The sequence below is a fragment of the Leuciscus leuciscus genome (genome assembly GCF_965113295.1).
Source record: "Leuciscus leuciscus genome assembly, chromosome: 2".
Lineage (NCBI taxonomy): Eukaryota > Metazoa > Chordata > Actinopteri > Cypriniformes > Leuciscidae > Leuciscus > Leuciscus leuciscus.
Genome location: NC_138726.1, coordinates 37,757,051 through 37,779,541, shown reverse-complemented (window position 1 = coordinate 37,779,541; position 22,491 = coordinate 37,757,051). Strand labels below are relative to the sequence as shown.

The window sequence follows — 22,491 nt, the reverse complement described above, 5'->3', positions numbered from 1 at the left end:
TATATATATATATATATATATATATATATATATATAATGATTACTGTTGGACTTTGTTCATCACAGTAAATCATTTCTTACTTTGTATAAAAAATAAAAAATAAACAGTTTCCCTTAAATAGAGTTGTTCCCTTTTTGTGTTTTGTGTCCTAAACAACGTCCCCGCCCCGACCATTTAGTTAATGAAACATGAAACATCTTGAGTTTCTTTTCTGTTTTTTTCCCGTTTTTCCAGAATTGGCTGAACTGTTTCCCCAGGACACCACCAGCATTGTTAATCTTGTCTCTTTCTCAGAATATTCTGAGGGGGAAGAGGATTTGGCAAATGATGCAAGATCGGACTTGAACTTGCATCACCCATGTGAGCACCACATCTTAACGTATGAAAGCACATGCAGTAACTGCTAGAACATGCTGAGACTTTGACGTTTTAAAAAAATTTTTATGTATTGATTTTTAAAAGTTGGAGTTGGATATATTGTCCATAACAGCCTTTAGTTTTACATCACAGTCTGGCAAAACCACACATGACAGCTTGTACAGAGGATGAAAACAATGAAAATACTTTAAAAATGAATGAATCCTAGCCACTTCACAATAAGTTGATGGCTGGTAAAATAATTAGTTGATGTATGAGTGTGTTTGCATAAGTTTGATATATAAGTTTGCACAACAATGAAACAATGAAGCAGAAATGTTTGTAATTTTTTATTTTTTTATTTTTTTTAATGAATGATTTTTTTGATAATCACACAAATTGCTGTAGCTGGGACTGGGAGAGAGGCTAAACATACTTTTCTCTGTTTATTACACAAGTGCCACTCATATTTACAGTGTTTACTGGCAGGGACACATTGCATTGTTTAGGAACAAAGTTCTCATCAATTATGGACCAAGCACTGCTTGGTTAATCACAGGACCCAGTGTGATGTGGTGTGTGACAATGTGTTCCATTTATTCCTTATTATGTTTCAGCTATCAAAGAATGTCCACACTGCTCTTTCCAAAAACAATAAATGCAGTTAATGAGATAAACATGATTACCAATAAATCTTCTGGGATTTTGACCTAGCTACAAAGGCTAAGCTTCTTAACTGTGGGTGTTTTGACTCCGTTCCCCTGCTTTTTGAATGTCTGGATCCTAATTCCATGAAATTAGAGTATGACTTAGCTCTTGGTATGACTTTTACCAGGAACTTAGCCTTTCTGCTCTGGTCAAAAAGCTTTGAAAATCATTATATTGAAAAGTGTAAGGCAATGGCCTATAGGTCATAAGGGGACACAGATCACTATTTTCACAGAGTGTCAAAGATTGAGACTGAAGCCATTGTAGATCTGCTCACATTTGGCTGAATCCTCTGTTCAATGTCCAGAATCTCTCAAGTAGAGACCATCATGGTCAATTAGAGAGGCTCTCATCCTATTTTCACTCGACCCTCTAGGTCACGGTGTGGTTTATTAGTATTTACTTCCCCTATAGCAGATCAAATTTACTGCATTTCACAACAGGCCATATGCATGATGTTACTTAAGTTGTGTTTGTTAATTGTTTTAAAAACATGAACTCTGGTTGTGGGAAATTAGTGTTTCAAGACGCATTCCCCAATATTCAGATTAGTGGTTTACCAATATGGGGTTGTCAGTGATTTATTCTTAAATGAAAAGTTTAAAAGTTTGAGGTCGGAAAGATTTTTTCTAAGTATCTTATATGCTCACCAAGGCTGCATTTATTTGATCAGAAATACAGTAAAAACAGTAATATTGTGAAATATTATTACAATTTAAAATAATTGTTTTTTATTTTAATGTATTTTAAAACGTAATTTATTCCTGTGATGCAAAGCAAAACATTTTAGCAGCCTTTATTCAGTCTTCAGTGTCACATGATTTGCTGCTCAAGAATTTTTTTTATTATTATCAATTATTAAAACAGTTGTGCTGCTTAATATTTTTGTGGAAACCGTGATACATTTTTCAGGATTTTTTGATGAATAGTGAGTTTAAAAGGACTCTTGTAAAATATGTTACTGTGGCTTTTGATTAATTTAAGGTATCATTGCTAAATAAAATATATGTGTACAATTCTAATTATGTTTTTTATTAGATTTATAATGATATATGCTTACTATAATTAAATAAATTAAAATGTACTTTAAAAAAAAAGAAGAAGAAAAAACCTATTACAATGAGAGATAAAAATGTTTTTCTAGCTCTGTTAAATCTGGCTTGTAGGACTCTGGCTTCATTACACAAACTGACATTTTCAATTAGCATAGCTACAGCCAATTGCTAATTAACACAGTCGAGGTGGGTGGCTGGGTCTCAGAGAGGTCATGTAGCATACACAAAAATCGTTGACCAGCTAAAGGGAGCCATTGTTCATGTTCTCTGACAGGAAATACAAAAAAGCAGAGGTCAATTATGTAAAAAAAAAGAAAGAAAAAAAAGGCAACTTTAATATACTCTAAGAATGATCAGGTGAACAGTTTATAGTTTTTCAGTTTTTATTTTTCATATTTGTATAAAATTCACAGTTTAAGTGATTTATTAAGAACAAAATGGCATAAATATGCCAAAAAAATATGCCATTGAAAAAACAAAACAAATATAACAAATGCAAAACTATGGAGTAAAATACATTTAAAAAAGGACTTCTGAACCACTTAAGCCCATTGGTCACTTGTCTACAGAAAACAACCAAACAAAAACAAACCCACAATATTCACTTGATGTTGCACTCTGACTATATTTGACCCTGGACTGAAAATAGTAACATTATCATCAGCCTCTCAGTGCAGTACATAAAAAGACAGCCGTGTCAGTTTAATGATCTTACATGCCTTAGTGAAATCAAATCTATTGCACATCATTTGAGGCCTTTTCACACCAAGAATGATAACTACAACAATAACTATATTATCGTCCACTTCTGTTTATTCTAAGCGCACACTGCAGTTATGTCATCTGTCACTTAAAATGCTCCAGCTCTTTAAAGTTTGGTGATTTCTGACTGGCTGTTATTTTTTTAATCGTTCATCAGCTGGATTTTTTTTTTTCTAAAAGTGAGTCAAGCAATATCATTTCTCTCTGCAATTATCGTTAGAGCTATGATTTGGACTCTCGACCTTGAGAAATATCTTCATCATAATCGTTATAGTTATTGTCCTTGGTGCGAACGGGCCTCTAACGTGTGTCCATGGCGAATACCCAGAGATAATGCATTCTGCAAAATAAATAAACCATATGTTTTGAATCTATTTGGATTTTGCCTCACCTGAGAACTTGTATTGACTATAAATATGGCCTGTGGGCATGACCTCTTCTTTATTATTATCTTAATGATGCTTAAGAGTGTCAACTGCCTTCTGAGCACTGGGTTTACCATAGATGATTTGATGCAATTCAGTGATCCCCTCAAAATATTACACAATGTATACAACAAAACAAGACAAGAGAAAAGAAAAGTAATGTATACATAATGGAAACAAATCTCTAAGTAGATCAAATCTCTAAGTAGATCACATCAAGTGGTGCTAAATGATGTTTTTACTCTCTTTACCAGAACTAATCAATAATCTTTGTGAAGCTGTTATTGTTGTTACTGTTATTCATGTTCTCCTTTATGCTGTTGTTATTGTCGTTGAGGCTCAGGCCTTGCTGTTTCCTAAGGCCGCGAGGCATTACCTTCTTCTGTACAAACAGTTTCTGGAGGAACCAGTCGCTGATGCTCAAAGGGAAGTAGCTGCAGATGAAGTACATGAGCGTTAAACCCGGCCCGGCGTAGTATCGCACCTGAGGTTGAGGAGAGAGTAGTGCGTCCACAATGGTGTTGATGACAGGACTCAGATCCTCATTAGCTGTTTTTGCGTAACTCTGGAAGAGTTCCTTTGTCTCCAGCATATATTCTTCCCCATATTCTTCAAGAAGGCTAGATGGCAAGTTCTGGATCAGGTTCTTGTACTCTTTCTCCCAGTACTCTGAGTTACTGCTCTGCCCTGCAAGGTAAGAAAAAGAGCAGAAAGCATGATGCAACGGGCTAACAAAGGTGGGGGACATGGAAAAATCCACACAGAACAGATTGGAGACATAGAAGGGAACGTAAACAGAGGTCTGGGGACACTTTATTAAATATTTATATTGCATTTCCAGACCTGTATTTGGCTGGACTATCTGTTAAGTCGGCGTGTAAAGGAGGACTCAAATGTCAACTCAAAACCTGATGGATCCCTAAGGCTCAGATGTAAATAAACAGCTAAAATGAGAACTTTTTCTCTCAAGATGTGAGAAATATCTGACGGGGCCATTCACTAGGAAAAAGCAGTGCTGTCTTAATTTAATTAGCTTGTTTTGTTATGTGTCCGATAACAACACAAAAAGGTATACGTTTAGAAATGGAAGAAATAAATGGTAATTTCACATCTTGCCTTTTTTAATATACAAACCAGTTCATTCAACTACTGTAGATGTTAAAAAGGTGGCTGGCCTTTGGCCATGTTACACAATTATAGAACCACTGTGACGAGAATGGCAATATACAGGTAAGTGAATCATCACACTGGAGGCATACAGTGTTTGTAACTTGATTTCACATTGTAAAAATGTTAATCACCTGTCTTAAAGGAAGAGGGTAAGATAGTGGAGACTTTGACACCCCATGGCTCCAGCTCATGACGAAGTGTGTTGATAAAAAGATTCAGCGCAGCTTTTGAAGCTCCGTATGACGCCAAACAAGGGAACGGATGCTCACCTGCAGAATTACAAAGAGAAAGAATGATTAAATAACACAGATATCTTAATTACAATTTACAGCACTGCACATCCTTGAACATTTTAATAAGCAGGCTTTAGTTAGCACATTACTGTTTAAACCTGCCACATTGGCAGAGAACCAGTACAATGATGAAATGTATACCAAATGTATAATTGTAGTTTTATTTTTTATTTTTTTACAGAGGGATTGTCATTCATTGTTGGTGTAATAAAGATCTGTATTGAACCCAGGAAGCTTGTGGAGGTTAATTGCAGATTGCGACTGTTTATAAAACGTGGTTTTGCCTCAAGCCTTTGACATATAAAAGCGGGAAAACAACAGGCCTCCTGTTAGTCCTCAGAAGTAATGACTGTTCATCTCTATTGAGACAGTAGCATCTGCTGCCCATGACAGCTTAACCATTTTGTTTCCCTCTGCACTGATGGGGACATCTTTATTTAAAAGGGCTGTGCGCCAGTGTTTACGGAGAACTCAACTGTGTCCTGCGCCAGGCTGTTACTCATAGTATCACACTGTTTTGGCACAATGGAGGTAAACAAATGGAGACAAAATATGGGGAGTCAGGAAAAGCTAGAAAATATGCTGATTTCTCCTGCTGACTGAATTCCAGCATGAGCTTAAGCAGAGAGTTGCTCTCTGTTGAGATTGTTAGTGGACACTTGAGAAGAAAAGAAAACAGGTGGATTATAGTTTGGGCTCGGAATAGTGTTTGGTTAGGTGTGATGAAGCCAGATGGAAGGCATAAAATAAACATCTGATGGACAGAGATACATTTATAAGCGCTGGCAGCTTTATGTGCATGGCAGAGAGAGAGCGAAAGAGATTCCTAATTAGATTTAGCACTGAAACAAGAACCTAAAAACACTCATAAACATGTCATCATATGTATAATTTAATTTACTCTTTCTTTTCTTTCCCTTTTATTAGCGGTGAAGTCTGAGTAGAGTAACTTAATATGTGCATAAGTGCATTAGCTACACTGGTTCTCACATGTATGTGTATGTGTACCTGAAGGGCTGGAGATTGTCACAATCCGGCCTTTAGCCTGTCTGAGAAGGGGCAGGAAGGTTCTGGTGACATGGAGCGTTCCAAAGAAGTTGACCTCCATGCATCCTCTGTAGTTGGAAATGAGGGAGAGCTCAGCATCCCCAATATTCACACACAATCCAGCGTTATTTACAAGCCCCCACAAATCTAGAGGAAAAAATCATGGCAGAGTATTATTTTGATTTCTTTAATCATATAAATTAAAATTATGAAAATATAAGCTGTAAAGCAAAGGTCGAAGGCCCCCTGTTTTTTTAACACAATATTCGAAAGCTCCCTAATATAGATTAAGATATTTTCTGTTTTCTGCTGCAATTATGACAAAAATGCTTGTAAAAAAAAAAAAAAAAAAAATGTATTAACAGAAACTGGGAGTATTCAAATATTTAATAAATTAAACACAATTCATTTTGTGATTTTGTGTGTGTATGTTTTTTTTATTTTTTTTTATATAATTTTAATTTATATGAAGTTATATTATTTTAAAATATTTGGTTTCACTTTATTTTGATGGTCCCTTTAACACACTGTTGACTATACGTAACGTTGCACCTTCATGTCTACTAACTCATTAGAATGTTAGTAGACTGGTAAGGGTTAGGGTTAAAATAAGTTGACATATATTTGCAAAGTTACTTATAGTCAGTAGAATGTCTGTTGGGGCACCATCCCAATAAAATGTTAGCAGATATTAAGCAGACAGTCTACTAATAATCGAATAACTGCTAGTTGACATGCAGGTGCATAGTTTCTTATAGTAAACAGAATGTTCAAAGGGGACCATCAAAATAAAGTGTTAACAAAATATTATAATAATTTATTAATTTAAATAATTTTAATCTATCTTGTGGACCACTTGGATGTTTGCATGCTGAGAACCACTGCTCTAAAGTTACTGGAGGAACACTGCATCCATTGTGTTGGTTAAATGAGAGGATAGCATGTTTATTCTGAGATAATGGTTATATTCCCTCCCATCCTAGATTAGGGAAATTATTAGCATAAGAAGGAAACCAATGCCTTAACCAAGAAGGGAAAGAATCAGGAATAAAGATTCTTTAATGGGATCTATGATTTTATAAAGAACCTTTAACATTCATGGAACCATTCCCTTACACTAATGGTTCTTTGCAGTGGAAAAAGTTTCTTCGGATAATTTAAATATTCTTTACACTAAGAAAAAAAAAAAGGTTCTGAAAGGAACTATTCACTGAAAGGTTCTTAAGGGAACCCAAAATGGAACCAGATGGTTATTCTATGGCATGGCTTCGAAACCCTTCTTTTGGAAACTTTATGTGTAAGAGTTATACAGAAAAAAAAAGAAAGAAAAAAAAATCTACAAAAATGTGAGCATTTAAATATGTCCTCACTTTTCCCTGCTTAGCATCTAAATTGTGGTGACCCCACCCAGATTTTGAGAAAGGAAGCATGGAAATTTTTTTCTTTTTTTTCTTTTGGTCCATAAGCCACCTGGCGCTGTGGTGTGTGTGATGTTTGAAAATAAAACAGCCACTTGATGTACTGCCAAATTACGCACCACCCTTCCACCCCATCCCCTCCTATTCCCAACACTATCTCTGAGATTATACATTTTTGTCTAATCTCAGAGAAAGAAAAAAACATGCTCATACACTATGAACATACACATATACACCCGACTATGCTGAATCGCTTGTAAAATAAATGAATGTTTGACCACTGAGCACGAATGAACTGACTTATTTTACCTACTTTAAAGGTAATTCAATGAGGTGCTTTGTTGATAGCATAGTTTCAAGATTGGGTTCAACAGAAATGTTAATGAAAACCACAAGCTGGTTAAAGTTTATTAAGGGTAACCAAAAATCATTGGCAGTTTTAAAAATATAACATTCTTACAGGGGTATTTTAGGTTCACTGTGTTCAAACATGTTGGAGTGAGATTGTGTGTATGTATTTTCTGGCATAGTGCGAAAGTCCTCACCTCTCATGCCAAGTTTGGCCTTGGTGTCGAGGAGGGCTTGCTGTACCTGCTGAGGCTGGGTGATGTCTACCTGCAGGAGGGTAAGGTGTGATGAACAGACTCTGCGCAAGTGCTTGGCTCCCTCCCCGTCCAGGTTCAATACGGTAGCGAACACTTCAAACCCCATTGCATCTAACCACTTTGCTGTAGCGTTACCAAACCCTGAATCACAACCTGCAGAAACAGGGGAGGGAAACATGAATGTTATGCCAATATATTAGAAATCAAAACACTGACTCCTTCTAAATACTCACATTTTGGCAATATTTGACAGTAATTACACTTAAATGGCATGCTATGCAACACCGCAGCAACATTGTTATTACCATAATAGCTGTTTTGGAATCATTTTAGAACACTTCAGCCAGTTTCAGGAAACTTTCTTATGTGAAAAACGATCGAAAACTAGGCACGAAACACCATCAGCATTGGTGACATGTAATCTCATTACTATGACCTCTGAACATCAATAAAGTTCAGCAAAACCAGAACGGTACAACAGGAAACAAAACAAAAGCACAATTATATAAAGTCATGATCCCACATCAAGTTGCATGACAGTGTGATGCATCAATCTCTGAAACATGACTATTTACTAAATTACACAACTGAAAGAGATATTGAAGTTGGTGTCCTTCAGTTTGAAGACAATGTCCTTACCGTCCCAAGGGAGATTGTGGTTTTGGAGCTGTATTAAAAAAATTAAAAAAATGCAAAACAGGACTCAACTAAACAAATCCAGCCATGGTTACAAATGCATGCTTATGACTGATATCTGGGATGCACACACATTTACAGAAGTGGTGGCAGGGAACGACACATTAATAAAAAAATATAACATCCGATCTTTATGAGGGTCATTTGAGTACGGATAATGTGTAAACCCATAGGAACTTTACCCCAAAGACACAGAAGAATGTTAAAAAAAGACAAAAGGGAGAATAACAGCAGACTTTCTGTTCTTTTTCTACCCCTGATGTGCATATAGTTCTTGGAAATGAATGGCAGTACCCTACATATTCTGGAAATAAAAGTGACATGAATAGATACACAGACAATATTTCTCTCAATGTAAGGTCTACAACATAACTGAACTTCTGGAATTTAGAAATGAAAGTTTTCTGTGAGTGCCAATTTTTATAATCTTTGTTCTTTTACATTTGATTATTAGGAATTTTGTTTCTATCCAAAACAACTTATTCCATTCTTTGTCCTTTTTGTTTGGCAGGCAAGTCAAAGTTGTAAAGCTACAAAATAAATACAAAATAAAATAAAAATAATAATAAATATAGCTGCAAGCAGCAATTACCGGGGCCAAGCAGAATAAGACGACAAGACATGGCTGAAAGTGTAAGACCAACTGCAACAAGGAGCAATTAAAGTCATTTAAAGAGGATTTTAGGCGAAATGGCTGAAAAATTATTTAAACAGTAATTTAAAATATGATTTGATGGATTATCACTTTCGACCAATAGGTGGCGCAGTTACAAAACTGATGTGATGTGGTCAGAGTGAAGTGCCAATTACACATACAAAGTTTGGTGTCAATATTTCAAAAGGCATTGCAGAGACAAAGCCTGAATAGTCCTTTTGGTATCATGCCTCAAATTTGCTGCTGTGGTATACGAAAACGGTTTCGTCTATCGATACGAAATCCATCAATTTTAGTCGGCACAGTCTGGAGATGATAGGTGAAAATTTTGGTGAAAATCGGACAAACGGTCTAGGAGCAGTTAGAAAAAGTAGGTTTTGAATGAAAATCAAGTTGGCGGACAGGAAGTTCGGCATTACAATAGGCAGATTTATTCAAAAGTTATTAGCATTTTTGGAAATTTTGTAATAACTATAAGTCAAGTCAAGTCAAGTCAAGTTTATTTGTATAGCACTTTTCACAATACAGATTGTATCAAAGCAGCTTCACAGTATTAAATAAAAAAAATACAACAAAGTTTGTTTCAAGAGGAATTTATTGATTGATCAAATTAAATTAAATATCCCCAAAATATCCCCAACTGAGCAAGCCAAAGGCAACAGTGGCAAGGAACCGAAAAACTCCATCAAGTGACCAAATGGTGTCCTAAAACTCCATCAGGTGACCTAATGGAGAAAAAAACAAAACCTTGGGAGAACCCAGGCTCAGTCGGGGGCAAGTTCTCCTCTGGCATTTATGAGCTAGAGGCCGGATTGTAGTTTGAACTGTAAGATTATATGAATGCCTGGCTGAAGAGATGCGACTTTAATCTAGTTTTAAACTGGGAGAGCGATTCTGAGCAACAAACAGTATCAGGAAGACTATTCCAGAGTTTTGGAGCCAAATGTGAAAATGCTCTCCCTCCTTTGGTGGTTCTGGATATCCTAGGTATGACCAAAAGCCTTGAATTTAGTGATCTTAAAGAGCGCGATGGATTATAGGGCAATAGAAGATCCGTTAAATAGACTGGAGCTAAGCCGTTTAGGGCTTTATAAGTCAGTAGCAATACCTTGTAATTAATACGGAACTTTATAGGTAACCAATGCAGTGATGATAAAATCGGTGTTATATGATCATATTTTCTTGATCTCGTAAGAACTCTAGCGGCGGCATTTTGGACTAACTGTAGCTTGTTTATTGAGGATGCAGGACAACCAGCTAATAAAGCATTACAGTAATTTAGTCTCGAGGTCATGAATGCATGAACTAACTTTTCTGCATCAGAAACTGATAGCATATTACGTAGCTTAGCAATGTTTCTAAGGTGGAAAAAGGCTGTTTTTGTAACATATGAAATATGATTTTCAAAAGACAGGTTGCAATCGAGTATAACACCCAGGTCTTTTACTGTAGAGGATAAAGTAACAGGACATCCTATGATGTTAAAGTTGTATTGTGCGAGGTTTTGTGGGCGGTTTTTTGAACCGATAAGTATTACCTCTGTCTTGTCTGGATTTAATAAAAGAAAATTACGCGTCATCCAATCTTTTATATCTTTAACACACTCTGTCAATTTGGAAAATTTTGCGTTTTCATCCGGCCGTGATGAAATATATATTTGAGTGTCATCAGCATAACAATGGAAACTAATTCCATGTTTCCTTATAATATTTCCAAGTGGCATCATATATATTGAGAATAACAGAGGGCCTAACACAGATCCCTGCGGCACTCCATAGTTTACTGGAGTTATGATCGATTTTTCTCCATTTAAATAGACAAAATGGTAGCGGTCAGATAGGTATGATTTGAACCAGCTTAATGCTTGTCCTTGAACACCAGTAGAATTTTGTAGTCGATCTAAGAGTAATGTGTGATCTATAGTATCGAACGCAGCACTAAGATCAAGTAAAACTAGTATTGAGATACAGCCTTGGTCAGAAGCTAAAAGTAAATCATTTGTGATTTTAACGAGCACAGTTTCAGTGCTATGATGCGGTCTGAATCCAGACTGAAACTTTTCATAGATATCATTTTGTTGCAAGAAAGAGCCCAGTTGAGCGGACACCACTTTTTCTAATATTTTAGACATAAATGGAAGATTTGAAATGGGTCTATAATTTGCTAGATTATTATGATCTAATTGTGGTTTCTTAATGAGAGGTTTTATAACTGCCAGTTTAAATGTCCTAGGAACATGACCTAAAGATAAAGACGAGTTAATAATATTGAGGAGAGGCTCTTCCACTACAGGTAACACTTCTTTCAGTAGTTTAGTTGGTATAGGATCTAATAAACATGTTGTTGTTTTAGATGAAGTGATACGTTTATTTAACTCTTTTTGTTCTATAGTTGTAAAGCACTGTAATTGTTCTTGCGGGGTGATAATTGAAGCTGAATTATAAGGCGCAATTAAAGATTGAACGTTTACAATTGTGGTTCTGATGCTTTCTATTTTCTCAGTGAAGAAGTTCATGAAATCATTACTACTGAACTGTAACGGGATATTTTGTTCGGGTGACGTCTGTTTATTTGTTAGTCTAGCCACGGTGTTAAATAAAAACCTTGGATTGTTTTGGTTGTTTTCTATAAGTTTGCGGAGGTGCTCAGCCCTGGCCGCTTTTAGGGCCTTTTTATAACGTGACATACTGTCTTTCCACGCGATTCTAAAGACCTCTAAATTAGTTTGTTTCCATTTACGCTCTAAAATACGGGTTTCTCTCTTTAAAACATGCATAGTATTGTTGTACCATGGTGCATTATTTTTCTCTCTGACCTTTTTTAATTTAATAGGTGCAACCACATCCAATGTTCTAGAGAGAATGGTGCTCATAGTGCTAGTTAGTTCTTCTAGTTCATCTGTTTGTTTGGGTTCAGGCAGCAGCTGAGACAGATTAGATAAGCAATTTGAGAAATGATCTATGGTGGATGGAAGGATTGTTCTGCCTGGTTGATAACGCGGCGCCGCATGACATATTACAGCAGTACGTAATATGCAAGTTACCATGTAATGATCAGTGACATCATCACTTTGTGGAATGATATCTATATCGGTTGGATCGGTTCCATGTGATATAATTAAATCGAGTGTATGATTAAGACGATGAGTTGGTCCGGTGACGTTTTGCTTGACCCCAAATGAATTTAATAAATCTGTAAACGCAGCCCCTAACACATCATTTGGATTATCTACGTGTATGTTAAAATCTCCAACAATTAATGCTTTATCGACATTGACTAATAGGTCTGAGAGAAAATCTGCAAACTCTTTTAGGAAATCAGCGTAAGGCCCTGGCGGTCTATATACGGTAGCCAAGGCTAGAGATAATAGGGATGTTTTTCTAACATCTAAGAGCGTAACATTTAGTACAAGTACTTCAAATGAAATAAACTTATAACCCGTTTTCTGAGTAACATTGAGAATATCTCTATAGATGGTTGCAACACCGCCGCCACGACCAATCAGACGGGGCTCATGCTTATAACAGTATCGAGGAGGAGTAGACTCATTAATACCGAAATAATCATTTGGTTTAAGCCAGGTTTCAGTAAGGCAAAGTACATCGAAGCTATTATCTGTGACTATTTAATTTACAATAACTGCCTTAGGTGTGAGTGATCTAATGTTTAGAAGACCTAGCTTTAGAAATAGTTTTTGTTTACTAATAGCAACATTTTCTGTTTTAATAACAATTAGATTTTTCCTAGATCCTGCAGTAGATTAATTATTTGATCTCACTAAACGAGGAATAGACACGGTTTCTATGCAATGTTCTACACTAGTATTTATATCAGTTAAATTGGTGCAGCAGAGACTATGATTTGGACTTTTGGTTACTAGTCAAAGGGTATTTAACATTTTGGAGATGTTATCCGACAGAAGATCAGCTCCGAATCTGCTTGGGTGTAAGCCATCAGCACGGAAAAGCCTAGGACGCTCCCAAAACAGATTCCAATTATTTACAAAGAGCAGTTTCTGCTCATTGCACCATGACATTAACCATTCATTTAGCGCAAATAATCTGCTGAACTTTTCATGCCCTTGTCGGTACGTGGGAAGCGGTCCTGACACAATGATCGTTGTTTCAGGCGATGTGCTGTGTACCGTATCGATCAGATTCCTGAAGTCTTTCTTCAGAATCTCCGTCTGGCGCAGCCTGATGTCGTTCACTCCCGCGTGCAGGACCACAGTTCCGACGCGCTCGTCACCGTTCAGGATCTCGGGAACGCGAGCAGCGATTTCAGAAACACGAGCACCAGGAAAGCAGTGACTGTGCAACTTACTTTTACCTAACGTAGCGTGTACGTGCCGAACGATGGAATCGCCGATGATCACAGCATCGCGTTCTGTTTCGCGAAGAGGGGAGAAGCGGTTTTGTGTGGATAACTCGAAAACCGGGAGGGACGGAGAAAGTCTTGGTCTAAACCTGACTCGCGTCTTCCGCTGCGGAACCACCCAGGCTTCGTGGTGGCGTGTTGGAGCCGGAGTGAACGAGACCATGGCTGATCGCGACCGATGCTGAGGAACGCACGGAGTAGACGCGGTCGGAGTCAGCGGGTTAGTAACGTTAAACACTGATTTGTGTGCATCGGCGCGTGATGTTTCAAGAGCCAAACACCGGTCTCTCAGCTCGGCCTGTCTCAATAAAAGGTCGTGGATCTGTTTCTCAACAGCTTCCAGCTCAGACTGCAGTGCGTGCAGCTCAAATGTGTCCTCACCTGCACCAAAAGGTAGACTACTTACATCTGATATATTCGCCATTTTAACAGATGGACAGTGAGTTAGCAACGAAGCTACCAGTGATGCTATCAATATTAATACTAATTTATGACTGAAGTCTTGGATGTAATCCGTTTTTTTTTTTTTTTGTAGGGGTGTAGAGTAGACGCACGATAGGCGAAAAAAAAAAGTTTTGTTTGTAAGTGAGTGTGGAGAAGACGCGTTCAGCCGTGATCCACGGACGTAACCTTTAAGAGTATGCAGCGTTGGATCAGTAATAGGCTTGAGACGCGTCTGCTCAACAGTCCGCGTTGTAACTATGAGGTTTGAGCAGTAACGTTAGTGCTTCTCAGTGAGGAAAAGTAGAAAATGTTCGTTGTAAGTGAGTTTAAAGAGAAAAATCAAGAATTATAAATCAAATCGATAGAGCTCCAAAAACAACAACGCGTTCAGACGCGTTCATAACTGGTTCATAACTGGTCCGAAACGTCTTCCATTCAAAATGGCCGCCAGCCAAAATGGCCAATATGGTAAAATTGGATATCAGTCGACTCGGCATGTTGCTCTGAATCTAACGAGACCTTTTATGAATTTTATGAATTTTGAACAAACTGTTCAGAAGTTATAAGCAAAAATAGCCATTTTACATATCTCCGGACCAGTAGGTGGCACTGCGCCGAAACGCAGCATGTAGCCTCAGGTCATGCTTGTGATGACATGTACCAGGTTTGGTCTGAATCCGATAAAGCGTTGCGGAGATACAGCCTTGCGTCTGTTTTTGCAAGCGCTACGTAAAATTTGTTTGTGCGTTTATCAAAAACGGTTTGACGAATCAACTTGAATTCCATAACTTTTTGTCAGCATGGTCTGGAAATGATCTGGTTAAATTTTCGTGAAAATCGGAGCAACGGCCTAGGAGGAGTTCGAAAAAGTAGTTTTTTTTTTAATTCTAAATGGCGGAAAAATTACCATGACGGAAAATGACATCATAGGGTGGAATCAGAGGAAAGGAGAATTTTGTTTCTAGCCCCTTATGGTTCAAAAGTTATTAGCATAAACATGAGTGCAACTTTGGACAGTTGGTGGCGCTAGAGGGATTGGTTTTAAGACACCAAATTTGCTACGGTGACAGTTTGGACTGTCCTCTATCAGTGTGCCAAATTTCGTAACTTTCCTGCAAGAGGTTCTATGGGCTGCCATAGACTCCAAGAGCGGAATAATAATAATAATAAGAACGGGAACAGATACAATAGGTGCCTCTGCACCTTTGGTGCTTGGCCCCTAATAATAAAACTGATGCATGTTAAGAAAAAAAAAAAAGGTGACTCAAGTGTATCAGAGGTCAGTGGCCTCACTTTTCACCTCGAATTTTAATTATACACCAGTTATGATAACAGCAGTTACACAAAACCTCAATCTCACCTCTGCATTTTATCTCAAGGTCCTCTGAGGACACACACATATCTGTCAGTGCACTAGCTGGGCTCTTTCTTTGTCAGTGTGTTATCCGTCTTAGATACACAAAGTATTCCTCAATAAACACGCCGAGCCTGCAGAAGGGAGGGTCTTGGGATGGGGGAGTTAAAGGGATAGTTCACTTTGAAATATAATTTTGGTATGTTTTAGCTTACCTCAAGGGCATCCAAGATGTAGGTGTCTTTTTTTCCGCAGTAGTTTCAATTTTGATATTTTTAGGTCAACCGCGGGTGGGTATAGATTTATACACTAGATGTCGCCTTGGCTACGGTTTCGTTCCAATGAGCTGCAGTAGCCAAGGCGAATTCTATAGTATATATCTATACCCACCCGCGGTCGACCTAAAAATATAAAAATTGAAACTACTGCGGAAAAAAAGACACCTACATCTTGGATGCCCTTGAGGTAAGCTAAAACATACCAAAATTATATTTCAAAGTGAACTATCCCTTTAACTCCCCCATCCCAAGACCCTCCCTTCTGCAGGCTCTGTTTGAGCCTGCAATAAATACTGTTTGTTTTCTCACACAAACCGCTCGTTTCGTGTCTTAGGCCATCAATGTGTACTTACGATGGGGAATTGTTTAATTTGGACGATGTGGAATTGTTTTAATTTGGACTCTGTGCTTGCTCTTTGAGGTGGTGACCATAGACCTGCATTATTTGACTGACAGACAAGAACGGTTTGACCTAAAAATATCAAAATTGAAACTACTGCGGAAAAAAAAGACACCTACATCTTGGATGCCCTTGAGGTAAGCTAAAACATACCAAAATTTTATTTCAAAGTGAACTATCCCTTTAAAAATACATTAATCAAGACTAACATACTTTAGATTATTATTATTATGATTAAATAATGCAACTGTTCAGATTTACCTTCCATTATAACTGTTTATAATCACTCTATTATCATCACTTAAATTAAGCGTAGGATGATCTTCTTTTTTAAATATTGCCATTACCCAGATAAGTTATTCCCAGCCAGGCATACATGTTCCCCAGCAGGTACTAAGAAGGCTCCGGGTAATTCTAATTCTGGTCATTCTAATTCTGTGGTAATGCTGTAGGAACTACATACATTTTTTTATTATTTTTTATTACTTTCCATTTGAAATAAATGAGTGAAAGTGAAAAAAGAGGATCACACAGGAAAATATGTGTATTGGTTCTGAATGTTTTTCCCAACTAAAGTCAGAACTGCTGTCAAACTAGGCATCCAAATAAGCACCAGTGGGAAGAGAAGAGAGTGCAGACGACAGACTCAACAGACCCAACATCCACAGAGACAGGCATGATCTTCACTTGCAGTAACTGCAACAGAACGATTAATGAAATGTCTTCCAAGAATCGGGCTCTACTGTCACAGCAGGTGCTGTAACTCAACAAATGCCTAGAGACCCCAAGGTGCAGATTCCATTGTCTTTCGAGACAGAAGGATGCCAATGTAAAATGGTGATGTAGCGGAGAGGTCAGACTGCACTTTATTTGTGCATCTGTGCCAAGTAAATCCTCTCTGAACTCTAGCCCCACGATGGCACACTAAAACCTTGCTTATCCATTTATCCTCTTCACCTGGCTTGAATAACTAAGCATAGCGGGAATGCCACAGGTGCCCCTCCCCTACATTTTTCTCCAAATATTTACAGTGTACTGTTATGTAACATTGATATGGGTATTATTAGACACCTCGGGTTGAGCATATCTCATCCCACACTCAATTGGTCTGCATTCTGGAGTTGCTCCAGGGACACTGGGTAAGGAAAAGGCCTGCCAGAGCCCTGATGAGCCACTTCTGATTCCCCACACACAGATATATGTGACGGCAGTGAAGCCCACATGGTTTGGAGGACAGTCGATACTGGCAGTGTGTGCTAATCAGTGAAGCAATATGAGGAACTTCCCTGGCTTCAGTAAAAAAGTGTTAAACACAAAACAATGAGGCTAATGGAGAGACAATGAAGCAGAAACCAAGACACACATATAGTGGCCCAAAAACATGTAGCACACTTTGCGACACTTGATGTCAGAATGTCATTGCATTAAACACAAAATATCAAAGCAAGTAGCATCTGCAAACGAACAATGCTAGACTTTTAGAGCTAACTAAGCCATTTTTAAAGAGAATATATATATATATATATATATATATATATATATATATATATATATATATATATATATATATATATATATAAAATTGACAACCAGAAAGAATCTAAATACTTTTTTTGTTTTAATTTAGCTATTAATAATAATAAAATGTATAATAAATTTAAGATAATTAAAATTACATCTATACATTTCTAAGTGTAGCTTAAGTGTCTAAATAACATTTGGGACCAAGATAAAATGCATCTTTGGCCTCACTTGCTTGTGATTTCACGTGCAAATCCATGCTGATGATAGAGGGGCTAGCGTTTAGATCTCTGAATGGCGTGGGATTAATAGTGCTTCCTCCTGCTGTCCTCAGCATGTAAACACAATGAGTGTGTCTCATGCTACCTGATCAGATTTCCTCACTGCCTTTCCTAACACAATCATGCAGACTAATGTCACCTGGAACTTAGTAGCTCATTTAGGGATCCGGATTGACGTCATACATTTCAAAGAAATGTTGGGGTTCTGAATGAATTATACACTGGTTGATCCTGACAAATAAATCTCCATAACTCAAGTGGGGAGAGTCAAAAGAAGTAAGTGTTAGTGTGGACAGATGAAGAGATGAGAGTGTGTGTTTATTTAACACTAGAAGTTCACACCTTCATGGTGCTAGAACCTGGTGTTAATCACAGCTTAGTTCAGTCATTATGGTTTACTGGGAAATCAAGAAATAGAGAGAGGTAGTAAGATGTGAGTATACAAGTTTCAGCTAGCTATGCAGTCTTTACAGAGTATTATTAAAGTTAAAAGAAAGAATTTCCTAAAAAAAAAATTTATACACAGAGAACATACATGTGTGCACCATTCCTTTTTATTGGCCAATTTATGGTAATCCTCCCTAACAATAAGCACGTTTTTATCAAAGAAAGTGGCTTCATTATGTAGGAAGGAAGCATTCTTTGAGCAACAGATGCCTCAGAATAATTATGAGTCAAGATTACAGAAGTTTGCATTCTAATTCTAGTGAACATTACACTTTAAAGTTATTATCCCATAGCTGGTGATTAACATGTACAAGGTGTACTGGCCTTGCAGTCTATAGACGTTTTTCCAGCCTGACTCTAGCCAGACTAATGGCTTTAGTTTGCTTAGTCAGCCAATTCTGTAACCTTAACCCCCTGTCTCACAGCAATTCAATCCCTGAATGTGCCTTTCAGCTGGCTTTGTAAGAGGTTTACAGGTTTTCCACTTTCGCTTGGTTTTTGCCATAAGAGTGACTTACAGCTTTGAGAACGGTAATTTAAGAAAATATTCTAATCAAAATTACTCAAAAGTATGATACCGTGCAATTATATGCTAGCTCTGGTACAAAAGAAACAAAGACAAGAAAATGAAGAAAACTAAAATCAAATCAAGTGGCGTGCTCTGTGCCAACCTCAGAAGCTCACGCTGGTTGTGTGTGCATGTATTAAAGCAAGCAATGAAAGAGGTTGACTGAGTTGATGGTTACCATGCCAATAGACGACAGACAGCTTTGGGGGATTTAAGGAACCCATATGAGTTATTTCTGAGAAACCCACGTCCATCAAACGATTATAAGCTTCCTTGGAGTAACTGATTGAATTTAACACCTTGCGAATAATAGACATGCCAGTTAGTTTGCCATGGCAGCTCATGGAGACAAACTTGACAAGGTCAAAAATTAAATGACATCACTATAAAAAAAACAAAAAAACGAATTTAGCTGTTTGCGTACCTGCCAAACATTCACATAAAACATTTTCATTCTGAAAGTCCAGGCTAATAATATAGTATGCAGGTGTACTAGTGTGATAGATTTTTCATACAGTAGTGCATGAGTTACTCAAACTCTTCAGGGTTCATGTAGCCTACTGCTCTCGTGCTTGTACCTACCATTTTTTTTTTTTTTTTTGAGGTTTGTCATATAGGAAAAGGTAGAATAGTTAGCAAAGAAAGTTAGCAAGAAATTGTTTGCAAAATAGGTGTTTAGAGCTGCTTTGGGCTTTAAAGGATAAAGATAACATATTCCTGAACAGTAAAGGTAAGTGCTCAAATGAAGTACATGGCTACTGAAGGAGCTTATGATTCAGATTAAAAATGAGTTCTAAAACTGCTTAACAGTAAAATAAATAATCACATAAGTGCCTTTATTCCTCAAGGTCTGAGCTAGCTACTACACAGTGTTGTTGAGATTCTTTTTAAGAGCTGCTTCACACATGCACACAGTTTTCAAATTGAGCTAATATAATTTTCTATCCCCTAAAACTAACCCCCACATAAAACTTTATTCATTTGTAGGATATTAATTTGAACATTATATTTATGTTTATTAAGATATTTTCTCTTGGGGACAGGGGGCACAACCCCACACAGAGAAAAAGCAACCAGTAGTTTTGAAGCTTGGTGACTGGACAAAAAGTGCTGAGCAATTAGAGCAAAAGAAAGGTATAGTTTACTCAAAAATGAAAACTCTTGTCATCACGTATTTATCCTCATGTCATTCTAAACCTGTATGACATGAGGATGAGAAAATGATGACATAATTTTCCTTTTTTGGTGAACTACCCTTTAAAGCAATACACTCAATGCAACTACAGAAGTCTCCAAAGAACACTTAAAGAAACAGTGCACAAAGGTGCAGGTGGAGAAATACAGCTATAATTTGTAAATGAGTTGTAAGTAAACCACCAGGTACAACACAGCAGCTCTTTGATTTGATTTATGGCTTACACTGCATTTATGTTGCATAAGATCATTTAACTTAGAATCAGATTAGCTCAGCCAATTAAGAAAAAGCCAAATCACCTTAGAGTACTCTCATCCAGGAGGACACAATTGACGTTAACACACAACACATAAGAAGGATAACAAAATTAGAACATACCTTACAAATACCACTCAAACTTGGCTTACCTTGATACAAAGGCACATGACCAATATAATTTGGTTCATACCACATGTTTTCCTCATTGCCATAAAATATGGGTCAATACAGTTAGTGATTAATCATCACACTGAGCTGAACATTACATTCTCTTTAGCTTGATATGATCTATGGATAGAGAAAGTTGTTATACAAACATAATACAGAGTGTTCTGGATCAGGACTAAGTCTGTACTCAAACACATGCCACAGAAAGTTTTGTGGGGTAAAAGTGAGTCTAATCAGTAAAGTAATTAATATGGAACTTCCCATATAAGAGCATAGCATGTTCTGACAAGGAGGGTACAAATTTGCCACTCATTCAGTCATAATACAGGTGGAAAACGTTCTAATTTTACCTCTAAAAGTTACTGAATCACTATAGAAAAACAACAGCAATCATAATATAATTGTGGCAATTTTGCACAACAGAATCCACCCAGCATGACCTACATTTCCCAGCTGTTTGTACAATCTGTGCTTATCAATTCACGTGCATTTTATGTCAATACATAATGATCCTCTCAGTCAGCCAAGAATCACAAGAAGAAAACAAAACTGTCATCAAGCACAGAATATAAAAACAGTCTGAACAATGACAAACATGATCACACATTTTATTCTGCAATTTAGTTTCGGTCTGGTTCTTCTTTTTCTTTCTGTTCTTACCTGTGATGAAGACTGCCTTGCCTTCAACTGGCAGGGAAGGTTTGGGGGTGGCCCACGTAAAGTACAGCCAGCAGGACACACAGAGGACCAACCTTGCCAGCACAGCGGGCATGCACAGGGCACACAGTCTCTCCACCAGCAGAGTGGCACCCAGCCATGCCACCACTGAGGGCATGGCACCGATTTGGAATGCCAGAAACTTCTTCACCGCTCCACCAACAAAGATGGACATTACTCCGATGTAAATCCAGAAAGACACTGAACAGTCTTCCATTGTACTAGAGGTGAAAATGCTTTGTACTCTCTCCCTGCCTCTTTTTTTTCTTTATTTCTGTCTCTCTTTTACTGATACTGGCACCTTTCCCTATTTTTCTCTCTCCCTCTCACTTTGTCACTGTCTCTTTCTCAAGTGGGATCACACTTACAAATGAGCAACCATGTGCCTGCTCGGTTCCCTATAATCTCGAGCTCACACACATCACACGTTTCAACTCTGAGTAGGCGAGTAAGAGCTAGTGAGCAGATTCGTCTGACTGCAAGTGTGTATATATAGTGTACTCTCCAGGAGAGGGGAGGGACTATGCTCAAGCAGATGTAATCAAAGCCCAATAGCCAAAGCTTAACCCCCCCACATGCATATGTTTGTCTTCTTTCCAACAAAGCATGTGATCTTTTTCACCGTTATACTAATTTATTTGGCTTCAACAATCCATTGTGAAAACTTTCTTCTGCAAGTTAATAGAATTGTGAGTGAGAAAAGTATTACGTCTTTTTTTTAAATACTGCTAAATGGGAACCTTACACAATTTAAGACAATTTAAGCTGCTCTGAAACAGTATGTACTGCAAAAATTAAAACTCACTTGACTTGAATTACAGGTGTCAGTGAGACACTGTGACTTTCCCTTTTTGGCTGGTTGTACATACGTTGTGCTTCTTTGTGTGCACGTGTGGTGACTGTCTTTCCTCTGTGATTAATCCATAAAATGTCCCTTTGATTTGTTTTGGTATCAGTGTATATGTGTTATAAGCCCGACAGGTCTAATTTGCTGGTTCTTTCAAAGTTACATTAAACAAAATTGTATTCACGGGAATGTACAAAAGTAAGCAAAAACAGGACAAAAAGTGCTGCTGGCAAATAAAAAGTAGAGAAGGTGTTTGTATGTGTGCAGTGAGGAAAGAAAGTTCTCATTTACAGGGTCATTAACTTTTCTTCTTAGTGCAGATGTTTTGCATATTTTCACAAACATATGACAAAAAGTCCAAGAAGATACATGTAATATCAACAAAACATTTAAAATATGAAAGATCATATTTATATATAAATCTCCTTTTGGTGACACCTGCAG

General features: G+C 37.4%; 1 protein-coding gene and 1 long non-coding RNA gene across 2 annotated transcripts; one reads left to right on the top strand and one right to left on the bottom strand.

Annotated features, from left to right (window-relative positions):
- The first annotated feature begins 231 nt into the window (after window positions 1–231).
- Window positions 232–2,808, top strand: LOC309492284. The gene is made up of 2 exons (XR_014203501.1): window positions 232–1,442; window positions 1,484–2,808. It is a non-coding gene; the product is annotated as an uncharacterized lncRNA (long non-coding RNA).
- Window positions 2,487–21,676, bottom strand: hsd11b2 (hydroxysteroid (11-beta) dehydrogenase 2). The gene is made up of 5 exons (XM_082161171.1): window positions 21,144–21,676; window positions 7,782–7,994; window positions 5,780–5,965; window positions 4,610–4,747; window positions 2,487–3,995 (listed from the first exon to the last, which is right to left on the bottom strand). The coding sequence occupies exons 1-5, from the start codon at window positions 21,415–21,417 to the stop codon at window positions 3,565–3,567; spliced, it is 1,242 nt and encodes a 413-aa protein (XP_082017297.1). The 5' UTR covers window positions 21,418–21,676; the 3' UTR covers window positions 2,487–3,564.
- Window positions 21,677–22,491: the final 815 nt, after the last annotated feature.